Here is a 15,396-nt window from a genome sequence, read left to right as displayed (position 1 = left end):
ATATTGCAATGGAGAAAATTAGTCCTAGGCACTTCTATCACCTGAAAAGACTACAATACCCATCTTTTTCTTTTTCTTTATATATATATATATATATAAATACTTTTTTGGTAACTAATGGAAATGATTGATTGGTTCAAATTTTAGAATCGATGAACTTTATCAACATTGTGCTTTCAATTTAAACCACATACAGTTCATATTATGCATTATAATTGATTTATATAGTCGAATTTTTCAATTATATAGTTACCAAAATGAAAATTGGAGGTCCTATATTTATTTATATAGGTTTAGCCTTTGAAGAAAGTCAACGAGTGGAATTTATAACCAAATCAAAATCTGAATTTCCTCGAGAAATTAACGATGAATGAATGTAGAGACAGTATTTTTGTTGTTGGTTGTTGAAACCTGAAAGGTTTAATGAGGTCTACATATAAATATATATATATATATATATAAGTTTAATTAATTATTATATTTTTTTGCAAAAATTAATAAATAAAAAAACAGTGCATATGATATTGAGACGCAAGAGGAAGTTGTCTGAGTCTCAACGAACTTCACATTGCAGGTTACAGAAGCAGCACGTAATGTATAAAAAAATGCATGGCGGTAGTTGTGGTAGGATGTAATTGCATGCAATCCAACATTTGTAATTAGAAATCAGAATGTTTTTGTCACGCAATCTGTGACTGGTAACTCAATTGGGTCCGATCCAAATTCAACCTCTTCACCGTCACGCTGCTTCAATGACACCCATTTTATTGCGTCTACGCACGTACTTTGTTGATTTCTACAACTAACACAAAGTCCAAAATCTTATCTTCTGTTCCTTTAACCATTTTCTCTTCTTCTTTCTTTTTCACACTTTTTAACACGGCAGAGCTTTCCACCGGATTTCGCTGAAAATAAATACCATAATCTCCAAATATACCCAACTAAATATGATGAATCAACCGGGATATTTTTATTTTCACCAAAAATAAAAATAAAAAATAACTGGGATTTTTTATTTTTTTTATGAGGATTTATTAATAATTTACCCACCACGCGATTGTGCACCATAGGGCTGGATTTTTATCACTGAAACATCAATTGTGATGGAGTAGAGACTGCAGTATTTAAATTTATTTTTTTAATTAATATGGAAATCTGGACTTTAAATCAAAACACCAGATTCAATCGTGAGGGATGACATAAACAAAAGAAGCTTAAAGAGATTTTAAAAGAATGATATATATATATATATATATAATATGTGCGTTTTATTTCAGCAAAAAAAAAAAATATATATATATATATATATATATATGTGTGTGTGTGTGTGTTTTAAAACCATAAAATATATTAAATAGCATAATGATCTACACGTCTCATTGATAAGCTTTGCCAACCATATTAAATAGGAAAATTTTCATTTATATTTTTTTAAATTTTTATCAGTATTTCACATTGATCACATATAATTGAAAAATAATTGTTTACTTCCATTTAGTTTTCTTAGAATTATTTAAAACATTATTTTGTTAGCTTTTATAAGTTTTTACCTATTAATTTTAGTAATTAAAGATTAAAATTATATTTTCATAATGTTATTTAATTGTAAAATAAAAAAATTAAAATTTTTTTAATTGGTAAAAATTAATTAATAGATATGTTTTGATGTGTAAAAAACCAAAAAGAGATTTAATTATGAGTTTTTAACATAAAATTAAATGAAATAATGGCAAAATTAAAATGATGTAAATGAAAATTTACGTTATTTAATATCAAGTTATCAACTATATTTCTGCCTAATGTATACATAAACTGTATTTAATTTTAAGAGTCCAAAAAGGTTCATGGGAAACTGAGCGGACTAATAATTCATTTAATCACAACCATACAAAATTTAACCAGAACATTCAAAAATATGAAAAAGGACCTAAAAAGACGATCAGATATTATTTTTAGACGACAAAACCAACACTGAGAAAATCATCTTACTTACATCATGGTATATACCAATTTCCCATCATAAATAAGTAAGCAAAAAGTGGTTTGTTTTCAATAAATTTGAAAACAATACTCGAAGCGCACAGCCAAATTTCCGATGTGCAGACACAAAACAATGCCTCTACTTAATGTGAGCCAACCATCTAACTTATTTAGCAATCAATTCTTTATGATAAAATTCAATATTATATAAACATGTTTATTTTTCGGGCGATAAAAGAATTTAATAAAATAAAAACATGTTTATTCAGAAAAACCATTTTCAATGACGAAAAATCAATGTTTCGAAATAAAAAGAAAGAAAAATCAAATGGAATAGCATAATTACGATGGTTCTGCATTCTCTACCGTACGTTGACTCAGGCGGTGGTTGAGAAGGTGGTGAATGGGAGGTTATCAGAACGGATATATACGATACCATGGCCTATATCATATATGCATTATTTTTTAATAAAATTTTTCACACTAATTTGATTATAACTTTAAATAAAATTAATTTTAATATCTCGACATATATATATTTATTTATATATAGTATATAGTTTTTTTTGTTTAGAAAAACAGAATTTAATGAGAAGTCAAAATTGGTAAGCTAAAATCCATCTTCCCAACCAAATTCCTAAATTTGCTTTCTTCGTACTAACAACATTTGCTCATGTAAATATAAAAAATAATCCACCAAAAAATATTTATCATAAAATATTATTTACATACTTAAACAAAGAGAAAGGACAGCCAACTACCTCTCTTATTCACACAACTTTATTCTAACTATTGTTTAGAATTTTACGCTCAATTACAGTTCTTGCAATTAAACTTCCCAACAGAACTGTACGACAATGAATAAACATCCCATAAAATTGAACTAATATTATACAAGAAAAAAATGTCACCTATAGTTCCTGTATGCGTATATATGCAAATATATTACCATCTTCATTCACCAAAAAAATGCAAATATATTTAAGAAAAAAAAATGTATATATATATATATATATATAGAAATATAAAAAATGTATATATATAGAAATCTATACACACTTGAATGAAGCACTTTATCATAGAGACTCGTTACTTATTTCACGTGGTTGACAAACAAATTCAACTTTGTCCTCACCAATGGGCCTGCTACGTGACACGTGATACTCATTGGATGGTTATGCTGGTGACTAGGAAAAATTAGGCCCCTTGGGACCATTTCATTCCTTTCGTCACAATATTTAGGGACCAACATTTATTTATTTTTTTTCTTTCTTTCTGGTCCAGAAATATGTTACTAGTTTTCCTTCTACACCATGAAAAGGATACATATCCCACAAACTGCTTCGAGTACATGCCTCGTGGATTGTTTCATTCCTAAAAAGTGTGCCGCCACGTTTTATTGTTCATCGTTTAACTAAGAGGAATGGAATTATGATTTTTATTTTCTTTTTCAATTTTTTTTTTTTTTTTTTTTTTTTGAAAAAAAGAAAACAAAGAAGAAGAAGAAGCACGAGGGACGGACTTAAATGCGACCGAAATTCACATGCTATGTTTTGTACATCGATTCAATTCACTAATACTTAAAAAAGTCTTCACGTTCAACAGCATCAATTAAATTTAGAAACCATATAGAGAACGTTGAAAATATTATTACAGGAAGAGAGGAGATTTACAAGAAAGTAAGCAAGGCAAACGGAAAAGACCTTAACGAAGACAATAAAAAAATTGGATTTTTGGCACCAATACCCCCATATAATTTATGATTTTTCCATTTTACCTTATATGGTATCAAATTAGCATCAACACCCTAACGTTTGCAATTGGTACTACTGTATCCAAAACATCCACATTGTGACTTTTTAACACAATTAAAGTGCATATGCACTGCGCATGAGGAGAATCCCCTTCCCAGATAAGGGGAATGAAAATTCTTTTTCTAGTATATAATTTAGCAGTTAAAAAGTCACAGATTTTGGACGATGTCGCACCGTTTACAAGCTCCAAATGGTGTTAGTGCTGCATGGGCCATTGGTGCCAAAAGCCACAAAACAAAAAATAAAAATAAAAAAATAAAAAAAAGAGAAGAAATTTACACGGATTACTCTTTTCTATACTTGTAAATGGTCAAATTCAATCGAGTAAATCAAAATGACCACCAATTGGAATTGGGGGAATCAGTCTTGGCACCACCCAGCAGCCAAAAAGCGGGAACAAATTTCACTCATTAGGACCCAACAATGAATCGTTTTTGGGATTGTCAACTCCTGAATTGCTCATAATGTGCAGATATAGTGTATCGATTTGAGAGTGCTACATCAATAAGTATGAAAGAACACTATGCCATATCTTGTATCCTGTATCACATACCAAAATCAGGGTAACTCAAATCAGCAGCATCTCTTGTTTGTGAAAAACTTGAACAGTATTAAACAGAAATCACACAGAAGCACAAAACAAATGAACTATGAGGTTATATTTGAGAAAAGCTGATTTATATTTTCCAATGCACATTATGACTTGCTTGCATGTTTAACCAAGTCTAACCCAGTACAAACCTGTCGAAGCAGCTTGTCTTGGATTTATTTTACCATATAAACAAACGAAACCAGATCCTTAAACCTGAAAACTTTCTCAATGTTCATCTGAGTATCTTATGCTGTGTATCATCTATATACTACCAGAAGTGTGAATATGTGATAATATATCTAAAATATTTGAGTCTGTTGCTAAATCTGTTACCAAGTTCTAGACTGTTTAGTAGAAGAAAATTCCTCTTTCAAGACGCCAGGATACATAGCAGGCAGACAGCTAATACATGCACAGACTTGTTAAAAATCCAAATAAGCATGAATAGAAAAATTTATGACTTTCAACAAACCAATGGATTACAGCATTTAGAAATCTGTGACCAATTTCCTTAAACTAGTAAGAAAATCATGTTACCAAGTTCTTAAAAGCACACACAATAGGCCAAGAAAGTTGAAACTTACTGTGCATTTTTCAATTTACGTGCTCATTCTATCAGCTCTGATGTTTGAGGTCGTTGCTTCTCAATTAAGGTCTGAACTCTCTGTAGTAAACATCAAAGACATGTCTATGGTTAAAAACAAAAGCATACATACCTAAGAAATTAAATAACAAACAAATAAAGAAATTTATAGTTAACTTTACCTTGACAGAATTGCCAACCTCCTCTAGCTTTTGCAGTAAAAATAGCTCTCCTGAACGAGATAAAGGATCCTGCCTCAAAGATTTTGATGGTGACATATGCAGCTGGGAAAAGTAAGACAATTTGAGTGAGAGAGAGAAGCAGAAGTTCCAAAGACACAAATCCTAGTTGAACAACATAAACCTACCGCCAAACTTGGGACATCTTCAGTTGTGGAAACTTGTCTGGAGAAAGCCTCATTCCTCAGAGTTGACAGGCGCATCAAAACAGCCTGAAGGGGCATGAAGGAAGATGAAGTAAAGTATATCTTTTAGTTAAAAGTCACTAAACGGTTATGATTTGACTCAATAGTACCTTTCTGAAAGCACTTGGATTTGCAATTCCCTGGATTTGAACATCATCACTCGGTGGCCTTCTTATACCAACATTCTCTATTCTAAGTGAGTAGACGCCAAAAAGAGACTGTAGGTATCCTGAGATCACATTCAAGGCTACTAATATATTAGCAGTAGGATTAATTAACATCAGAGTCAAAATGATACTTCATAAAGATAAAGGACAAGCAAATTTCCAAAGACTGGAAGATCTTTATAATGTGTCTAACTGCAGTTGGATTATATTTGAATTGCAGTTGGATTATATTTGAATTGCAGTTAAGCCACAACTTTCAAATTTGAATTTAATTTGGACTCTTGAATTCTCAAGCGGCTTGTTTATAGCAGCAATATGTAACAGCCGCAAGCTAGCAACTGCATAATACCACCACGCCAATTGTTTTAATTTCAAGTTAACACGAAGATTTTACACTACATTGCAAATTCGGCACACTATTAAAGAGAATATACAAACATTTTACCTTGTTCAATAACAATATCAGCTACTGAAGGTAACAGAATATGCTTCTCTTTCTTCAATACCCCAAAACATGGAAATGGGACGGGCCTTGTAACCTGAACTAAAGAGACAACACATCAGCGAATTGATGAAAATGTTAACCAACGAATAACTACCATAAGAAAATATGTTCAAAACTATAATTAAAAATACGATAACCCATCAAGAGAGCTTAATTTAAAACCAGAAAACCCATAACTCAACAAAATAAAGTTGAAAGTTGAGAACTACAACTACTTCATAAAAGAACCGTTAGTCCCTGCTGATCCTGAATTTGGGAAAGAAAACCAGCAAACTTGACAAAATCAACTAATGAACCCAGAAAAGTTTTTCATTTAAAGAAAAAATAAGAAAGAAACTTGAATGGGAATTGAAAATTTACCTTGTACACAATGGAGTCTGGCGTAAGATAAAGCTTTCGTGATTTAATATCCTTGCGCAGTATGTATCTCCTAACTGGTAAATAAAGCAACATAAACAAGCCCAATCCCCAAGCCAATATCAAAAGCAAAGAGTAAAGAACCCATTGAGCTGTTTGGTACTTGACAAATTTCTCTTCCATCGCATCAAACGATGCCGTATAGAGCACTGATTCATCTTCAGCTCCATTGTCCTGACGAGAACCAGTATCTGACAACAGACCTTTCTCCAAGCTATCAATTTCAGCAGCCTCATCTTCGTGACCCATCTCAAATTGCTACACTAACACAGAATCCAAATTTTCGCAAACAAATCAAACTCAAAATTTCACCAAATTTTTACATAAATGCTGCTGCTTCAAGCAAATTGGTAAATAGAAGCACCTAGAATACATATAATCCAATTTCATTAACCTAATTGTTCTTGGGTTAAAAAAAAAAAAAAAAAAAATTGCAAATTTCGGGAAAACGAAGATGGTAAAATCAACCAAGCTGTAAAATTCATGATATCGAATTTATCTATAACATCTAATTTTCCCAACAAAATGAGGCGCTGGATCAGTTGCTCACAAATCCAAATCCAAATGCAAAAGCCCTACCACAACCCCCAAAAAAATACAAAACAAGGAAAATACCTGTAAAATAAGAGAGCTGAAAGAAGCGAAGTGGGGTAGCAAAGCTTACAAATTGATTAATAAGATCTGCTTCAGAGGAAATTCGCAGACGTCGTTCCACGGCCAACGAAGGGAAGCGGAAGCAGCTCAGGCAAGCCGGAAGCGCTTCTCGATAATAATGATTATCTGGGAACGAGGACACACTTGATATCTGCTCTTGGAAATCAAGACCGTTGGTGCTATCGTATAATATTGCCGCTTGTTTTTATGGTGGACTTTAAGCTGGGTCAACTTTACAGTGGATGCAAGGTGGTCCAGATGACTATGCCAATTGTGGGAAATCTCAATCATGATGGGATTACAACCGTTGGATCAATTTTTACCTTTATTATTATTATTTTTGTCGTCGATAAAATTCAATCTGCTTTGAATCTTTGTGAAATTGGCCACTGAGACAAGCCCAAATCGAAACAAATAAAGCCCACGAGAATAACCACCCAAAAACAAAAAAAATTTCATAGATATGAAAACGACATCGTTTTTATTTGGAGAACCCTGACCTGACCTTGTGTTGTCTGAGAATTAAGAAGCAGCAGCAGTAGGTTGAAAGAAGTAGTGGAAGAGCAAATATTTGAAGGGCATGGCGGTGAAGACGCGCGAGAATCCCATGGACACAGGCAAAGATATTATTACCAACAAAAGTAAAAACGAGATCTTTGCTTCTTGTTCTTTCTCCAGTATTGGCCTTCACCCTACCTTATGCGAACAGCTCCGAGGTCTTCTCTCTCTCTCTCTCTCTGCCTTTGAACTCAGTTTGGGCATTATGGTTTATATAAATTTAATCTTTAGTTGAACGAGAATAACAAAAAGTTTCCACTTTTCTCATAAAAGAGCTTTTTTTGTTCTTGTTTTTGTTTTTGTTTTTGTTTGGAGCTTAAATAAGTTAAAAGCTTAATTAATTAGCTTTCAATTCACAGACTTTGTGGTTTGTAACTTCTGTAAACTTTGTTTTTAAAACAGAAAGGCTGGGTTTTGAAGTCCCTACACAAGTGCAGGCTCAAGCAATTCCGACCATTCTATCCGGCCGTCATGTGTATCCTTCTCTTTCATTATTCTTCATTTTTTATTTATTTCAAAAAACAAAACAAAAGAAAAGAAAAAAAATCTGAGTCTTGTATTTGTTTGGAGCTTATTATTTTATTGTCTGTGTTCTTTAATGGGAAAATTTCAGACTTGTTAATGCCGCAACAGGCACTGGCAAAACGGTTGCTTATTTGGCTCCAGTTATTCACCACTTGCAGAACTACAATCCTCGAATTCAGCGGTCTGATGGAACTTTTGGTACTAGTTTTGTTTTTCTGTACGAATGTGTCAATTCTTTTTTCATGCATTTATTATCTGGAATTCCAGTCAATGCCTGTTTGAACTGTATACTTTGCTTTATTAAAGAACGATTTATTTTTTTAAGCAAATGCAATAAATTGCTGAAATAGTAAAGACAATTATAAATCTATGGGTGGTTTTGATTCGTGAAAGTGATACCGTGATTTGTATTCACAAAATGCGTAGACGTATTTTTTTATGTCGTAAATTACCTCGAGGAGATTCTTGAAACAAGTATTTAACTTGGGAGTGTCAATTTCTTTTCTTATTTTATTTTATGGATAACTATTTTGGTTTAGAGCAAGGAAGCTGTGACTCCCATAATATAGGGAAATAATTGTTGAAGGACCTAAGAAAACATGATTTCTTTGTTTATGGTGCTGGAAATTGTGACTGTTTTGTGTGGTTTTTCCTTCCTTTTTAATCACAAAATATTGAAAGCTGTGTTGGTTATAGCGTTGGTTCTTGTACCAACGCGTGAGTTATGCATGCAGGTGTATGAAATTCTGCAGAAGATATTGCACCGATTTCATTGGATTGTTCCAGGTTACATAATGGGTGGTGAAAACAGATCAAAAGAGAAAGCCAGGTTGCGCAAAGGTAGGATACTTGTATAGTTATTTAGAATCTTTTTTTTTTTTTTTTTTTTTAGATTTTCAAATACGTCTCTCTAAATATGTTGAGACTTTAATGGGTGGTCTCTAGTTATATAGAAAATTTGTATGTTATTAGGTTTTTTAGCAAATATTTTCTCTTCATTAAGTTCCTTATCAAATGTATGTTTTCTCTCACACTTTATCATCTTCAGGCATATCTATTCTTGTTGCAACTCCTGGACGACTCTTGGATCACCTAAAGAACACAACATCATTCTTGCACACAAATTTGCGATGGATAATTTTTGATGAAGCAGATATGTACGATATACAATCAACTATAATTTCTAACTTTACCCAGAACATGTACAATAATGTATCCTGACCATTTTTTGCACTTTGCCTTCCTTTGCACTGTGTACTCCTTGACAGGATTCTGGAATTAGGATTTGGCAAAGAAATAGAAGAAATTCTAGATATTTTGGGTTCTAGGCAACATGACTCCACTAGCATGAATAATTCAGCCTCAAGTGTGTCTGAATTTCCGAGGCAGAATTTGCTTTTATCAGCTACACTAAATGAAAAAGTAAATCATCTTGCTAAAATTAGTTTAGAGAATCCTGTTATGGTTGGTCTTGAAGACAAAAGGATGCAGCCTATATCATCACCAGAGGATTTAGGATCTGCAGGATCTGATATGCATGACATGGGACAGCCATTAAAAATAACAAGCCCTTCTGCTGGAGATTATATACTTCCAGCGCAATTAATTCAGAGATATGTAAAAGGTTTGTGCTAACTAGGTTTTTGTTTAATTATAATTTCAATGATATCTTGATGTAAGCATTCGAAGCAAACTTCATTGCAGTACCATGTAATTTACGGCTCGCTGTACTTCTTTCCATTCTAAAGCATCTTTTGGAGAGAGAAGCATCCTCAAAGGTATGTATCATCTGATTTCCTTCTTTCTTATTTAAAAATAGAAACATTTCATATAATGAATGGATTATACAAGGTGCAAATCTAAACGATTAATTGGAGAGCACCCCCTTTCCCAAAGTTACAGGAACATTTTTCTGAGTTCTATCTTATTGTTATTCAACTTTCTAAGTTCACTCACATACTCATTCTACAGATTGTGGTATTCTTTTCAACATGTGATGCAGTGGATTTTCACTACTCATTGTTGAGTAAATTCCAATATTCACAACCAGAGGCAGAAGTAAAACAGATGTTTCTTAAATGCAAAACTTTCCGGTTACATGGTAATATGAAGCAGGAGGATCGAAGAATCACGTTTCAGGCTTTCAAGGCGGAGAAGTTTGCTCTTCTTTTTTCCACAGATGTTGCTGCTAGAGGGTTAGATTTTCCAAAAGTTAAATGTATCATACAGTACGATTCTCCAGGCGAGGCTACTGAATATGTGCACAGGTAGTGCTTCACTTTACTCATTTACTGGTCCTATTTCTTAATACATGTTTTTTTGTGTGCGTCTGGCAACAAACTGGCAGCAGTTCTGACTTCCAATTTTTCCACTTTAGTACCGTCTGTATTATTATTTTGCATGTATAACATCACATATTTTAATGCCGACTCTATATATTCTTATTTTTCCCGAGACTTAATAAGCTGCTTAGATTCAATGGTTTCTGAAATTTTCATATCTCATAACCTTTGTTTTGTCAACGGAATGAATTCTTTTCTGGATTGCTTAATATTTTATCTAATTTATTGATGTGAACCCTAGTTTCTGAGCATGGAAAACTGCCCTAGGTTGGGCCTAGCAAGTAAGTTATCTTGCCTTTGCAGAGTTTTTTAGGAGCTTGATGGTTGCATTCGATCACAATGCAGGGTTGGTAGAACTGCTCGGTTGGGCCAAAAAGGAGTCGCATTGTTATTTTTACAGCCTGTTGAAATGGATTATTTACAGCACTTGGAGAAGCATGGTGTGCCGCTAACAGACTACCCTCTCCTCAAAGTGTTGGATGGTTTCTCATCCTATGTTCAGAAGCACCATAGAAAGAAATTTATTTTCATAGAGTCGCATCCTTGGGTTCTATCTTTGCAGAAGGCACTTGAAGCATTTATCTTAGCTGAGGTATACCATGTGCATTTTGATCTTGTGTATTCTTTGAATATTGTTCGAAGCTTGCAGTTTATGCATGATTGTATGACTTTTTCTTATCTAATAGACTGTAAATGATCTAACCTTAGTGATTATTGATAATGTTGTAACCTTTATACAATTCATAATGTTTTACTGTTTTGAAAGAGCACCTTTTAAATTTTGACATTAATTGATGATACAAAAATATAATGTATTAGATATCATAACTTTGGCACAAATCTGGGCATGCACCCACAGAAATTGATAAGATTATGGAACTGTTTAAAAAGATTTGGTTCTAGCAACGTGGTGCGCATCTTGAATACTGAAACTCTGATTTCAAATGTCTTGTGTGGGTCTTGCAATCCTGACCATCTTCTTATTCAGTTATAGAACAAATAAGCAGATTCTGCAAAACCATTTGAAAAACTTTTTAGTGAGATTAAGAGGTTTTTTTTTTTTTTTTTTTTTTGGGGTAAATTAGTGAGATGAAGAGTTAATTATGCATATGGTTAGTAATTGAGAACATTGGCATTTTCTTCACTGACTTTTATATAGTTGGAACTGAGCTTGTTATTTTGAGCCTATCTAGGACTGGTCCTAGCTTCTGCATAATGTGTCATTCTAATTTAGAAGAATATTCCCTGTCTTTTTAACTCACTTGTTTTACTTATGCTAGATTCTCAATCAATAAAGACTGCAACTTGCTTATACAAGTAAGTTTGATGAAAGAAAGTTTAAACTATTTTCTTGTATTTTTGCAGTCAAATATGAAGGAGCTGGCAAAGAATGCATTTTGCTCTTGGGTTCGAGCATATACTGCCCATCGTGGTGAGCTAAAAACAATCTTTATGGTAAAGAAGCTTCACTTAGGGCATGTTGCAAAAAGCTTTGCACTCAAAGAACAACCCTCCTTGGTTGGAAAATCATTCCAGAAGGAAACAAAAAAGAGGAAGAGAAACGAAAAGCAAAAGGGGTTATCAAAAAAGAGGAAGGTAATTAGTAAAACTTGATTCCAGAGCCCACACGAAGGGTTTATTGAGGTGAGAGAAGCACAATTGGAGAAGCTTTATTCTGGTGGGTCATTGTCTTGTAAGCTATAGTAAAAGTTCACAAAGATGCTTTCTTTACTTTTGTTTTTTTTTGGTGTAATCTGGTGGTAATGAGCTAACTTTAACTAGATGGAAGCTGAGTGTGAAGCACAACATATGTGGATTACGATGTTGTGGCTGTCTATTGTTGCATTTGCTTAGATTAGAAATGGTACGAGGTTAATTACCCTAGTCCTTTGAGAGTTGGTATTCAGATTCGGCTGTAAAAAATTTGACTTTAAGCAATAGTTTTGAAATGAAACAGTACTTTGCAAGCGAATCTAACCCAAAATCACATGGATTTATTTATATATTTTTAGTGAGGGTCGGCCGCAAGTTTTGTCTCTTGTAAAACTTGCTGTTTTACCTAATCAAAGTTGAAGGATGTGATTCTCTGACAATTATAACACATCCACAGGATTTCGGGAAGCTGAAATCCATGACCCATATTAAAGCAACGAACTTGATTGACATTTAGGGTTCGAGGTTTTTTTCCATTATTACCTAACGAACAAATTCACATCACATGTTTTCTGGACGATGGAAACAACTAAATGTCCCATACCAGACACCAAAAACTTTGTTGTCTCCGCTCAATTGCTTTTGGGTATGAATATGGTATATTTACTACATAAGGGATTAAAAAATGAAAATTATTAAAGTGTCATTGTGTAGCATAGATGCTGTTTTTTATTTTTATTTTTTTTGTCAAATGTTATTAATGATAATTATAGTTTGTTACAATATCTTAAACAAATATAAACATGAAAAAAAAAAAAAAACAATTTGAACTTGTATTCAACTTGATGTTTATGTTTTTTTTTTTTCTTTTTCCTTTTTTTTTTCTTTTTTTCTCCCCTTACTTACATGCCTAACCAAATTTAATTATTGTTAATTAATATTTGTCATAAACAAATTATGGAAAACATAAAAAATAAAAAAAATAAAACCAAAACTAAAAACCATGTTACTAAATAGCATCTAAAAACACGAACAAGAAGGGCTTATGAGGTAAAATATAAATTTTTTAAGCAGAAATTTGGAAGAAGATTATTATTATTATTATTAATTGAGTGAGAGAGAAATATTAGAGTCAAAAGTAGAAGAAGAAAACGAAGCACATGGTTGGGAATGGGAGGGGGACCCAGAAGAAGAGAAGAACTCGAAGAGCACCGCATTGCATCATCCGCGTTGACGAGTGGACGACCATACACCACTTCAGAGTTTAGACACCATGATGCTGAGGTGTCCATCCCCCCACGTCAGGTGAATTTAGCATCCTTTGGTTGGGTTTTCTTTCGGGCCCACTTGCACCACCATATTCAATTACAAACTTGGCCCTATCTGTCTTAATTCACCTCCTGGCCCACCACTCGTCCCTTGGCCCACTTCTTGTCCCTGTTGTCGGGGATTCCCTCGTTCCCTGCACTTCCTTCGCTTCGTTCTTTGATTGTGACTCACTTTTGTAAACTTCAGGAATCAGGATATGAAATTTAATCCAACTCCAAAGCCATTAGTAATGCGTACAGGCTTTCGAATTAACCCAAAATTACACAAGCTTTTCTTTTAATTGACATTATTGAAGATTTAAAATAGCCTTAGCTCAATCGGTGGTGCTCAATAAAAACCATTAATTTATGTTGTCCAAGTCAATTGAGTGCATGCATTAACAGAATAAGAAATTATAGTTTTGTATCAAGTATATGTTGTTTTCAGGAACTACCAAACTTTTTGGTCACAGAATTCTTGGCGGAAAATCCTCCTGAAAGTTGTGATACATGGATCTTTGCTTATCATGGCCAATGATTTAAAGTTATGGCACTGTAAACCACTCATACATACAAGGTTTGGTATGACGTTATTATGCCCATGACCACCTTCGGTTCAACCATTATTATTACCACATATACATATACTTCCAAGTCCACCATATATTTATAATAACCCACTTTTATATCACCATTTCATATGTATATATATGGCCACTGTTCTTTTAGAAGTCAAATTGCTTAGCATTCTTTTCAGAGCAATAATATGCATGTTATATATGCTACTATTAGCACATATAGATTTATCCATTTTTTTTAAAATGTACGACATGCAATCCTAAGTGATGAAATTAGGTTTAGTAGGCTAATTATATATAATTATATTGCTTAATTACTTATGTTTCTAAAATTAATGATATGTAGGAGCAGTGATCTCATTGGAAACTTTGATTAATTATGAGAAACTTTGTGTTAATTAGCTAGGTTGCAGATGCTCCAACCAAGAGAAGAAGATTATATGATTTATATCTATCTCCATAATTAAGTATCCTCATTGTTTTCACCAATATATAGTACTATATGTGAAACCCACCAACGAGAGATGCAGAAATCTTATTGTTCGCATAGGTCGATGGATATTATTAATTCCATATTTATATATGTGACAATATTCTTAGATGTTGATATAATCCATTAAATGCAGTGGTTTGTTTTTGATTTTTCAACCTACCCTTTTAATGGTTAGAAAGAAACTTAACAACGAAACGAGATTGAGATTGACTTTGAGAAGCAATCAAAAGTATACGGCTGCAAAAGTTGATATTAATAATGCATGTAGCAGAATTATTGAAAATCAAAATGCCACCACCGATACTTGTCCATCATATATAAACATATATTGATCGATATGTTATAATAAACACGACGAAACTTGTACAATTCTATCACTTAAGATAAGACATTTGATATGACAGCACCTTAAAAGGGAAAACATCTTGGTTTTTATCAAAATTTAGATCGAGTACGAAATATATTCACTTTCAATTCATCCAAGTATATAATTAAGGAGGAAACAGAAAATTCTCTGCTAAAAATATACTTATCAATAATTGTTGATTAACTTAGCCTGACCTTGATACATTACAGGAGGCAACTGCAAGATCAAAGTGATAGCATTATTCAGCAACAAAAACACAAATAATATTAATAGTAATAGGTGATAACTATTTCTCTTTTGCCAGTTTAAAATCAAATTTTCATTGATTAATTGGTCAGCTAATTAATGTAATGATGTCCTAGGCCTGCTATGTGTCAGAGGAATACGAACAATAATTCAATAAAGTATTCTGAGGGTGGGAAAACAGAAAAAAAGAA

At 32.9% G+C, this 15,396-nt stretch overlaps 2 protein-coding genes across 5 annotated transcripts; one reads left to right on the top strand and one right to left on the bottom strand.

Moving 5' to 3' along the window:
• Positions 1-3,899: 3,899 nt before the first annotated feature.
• Positions 3,900-7,360, bottom strand: LOC107404984 (uncharacterized). Of its 4 annotated transcripts, none has more exons than XM_048478961.2 (8): positions 7,098-7,360; positions 6,426-6,745; positions 6,006-6,099; positions 5,504-5,640; positions 5,337-5,420; positions 5,152-5,253; positions 4,971-5,050; positions 3,900-4,334 (listed from the first exon to the last, which is right to left on the bottom strand). In XM_048478961.2, the coding sequence occupies exons 2-7, from the start codon at positions 6,729-6,731 to the stop codon at positions 4,994-4,996; spliced, it is 780 nt and encodes a 259-aa protein (XP_048334918.2). In that variant the 5' UTR covers positions 6,732-6,745; positions 7,098-7,360; the 3' UTR covers positions 3,900-4,334; positions 4,971-4,993. The 4 variants fall into 4 exon arrangements, with proteins under 4 accessions (XP_048334918.2, XP_048334919.2, XP_048334917.2 ...); XM_048478962.2 differs by having other exon boundaries at positions 6,426-6,740; positions 7,147-7,359; XM_048478960.2 differs by having other exon boundaries at positions 7,147-7,356.
• A 283-nt stretch (positions 7,361-7,643) lies between these two features.
• Positions 7,644-12,533, top strand: LOC107404982 (DEAD-box ATP-dependent RNA helicase 17). The gene is made up of 10 exons (XM_016011995.4): positions 7,644-7,852; positions 8,097-8,169; positions 8,308-8,417; positions 8,916-9,059; positions 9,268-9,376; positions 9,488-9,843; positions 9,924-9,997; positions 10,191-10,486; positions 10,907-11,153; positions 11,927-12,533. The coding sequence occupies exons 1-10, from the start codon at positions 7,717-7,719 to the stop codon at positions 12,173-12,175; spliced, it is 1,794 nt and encodes a 597-aa protein (XP_015867481.3). The 5' UTR covers positions 7,644-7,716; the 3' UTR covers positions 12,176-12,533.
• The last annotated feature ends 2,863 nt before the right edge of the window (positions 12,534-15,396 follow it).

Source organism: Ziziphus jujuba, chromosome 7 (genome assembly GCF_031755915.1).
Source record: "Ziziphus jujuba cultivar Dongzao chromosome 7, ASM3175591v1".
Classification (NCBI taxonomy): domain Eukaryota; kingdom Viridiplantae; phylum Streptophyta; class Magnoliopsida; order Rosales; family Rhamnaceae; genus Ziziphus; species Ziziphus jujuba.
The sequence above is the reverse complement of the archived record's forward strand: the minus strand, read 5'-3'. Positions and strand labels throughout refer to the sequence as shown.

Coding starts and splice junctions, on each gene's coding strand:
- LOC107404984 (XM_048478961.2), bottom strand. CDS start 6,731: ATGGGTCACGAAGATGAGGCTGCTGAAATTGATAGCTTGGAGAAAGGT. Junction 5,421..5,503: donor ATCCAAGTGCTTTCAGAAAG/GTACTATTGAGT, acceptor ATGCCCCTTCAG/GCTGTTTTGATGCGCCTGTC. Junction 5,254..5,336: donor AAGATGTCCCAAGTTTGGCG/GTAGGTTTATGT, acceptor TACTTTTCCCAG/CTGCATATGTCACCATCAAA.
- LOC107404982 (XM_016011995.4), top strand. CDS start 7,717: ATGGCGGTGAAGACGCGCGAGAATCCCATGGACACAGGCAAAGATATT. Junction 8,418..8,915: donor GCGGTCTGATGGAACTTTTG/GTACTAGTTTTG, acceptor TGTTGGTTATAG/CGTTGGTTCTTGTACCAACG. Junction 9,998..10,190: donor AGAGAGAAGCATCCTCAAAG/GTATGTATCATC, acceptor CTCATTCTACAG/ATTGTGGTATTCTTTTCAAC.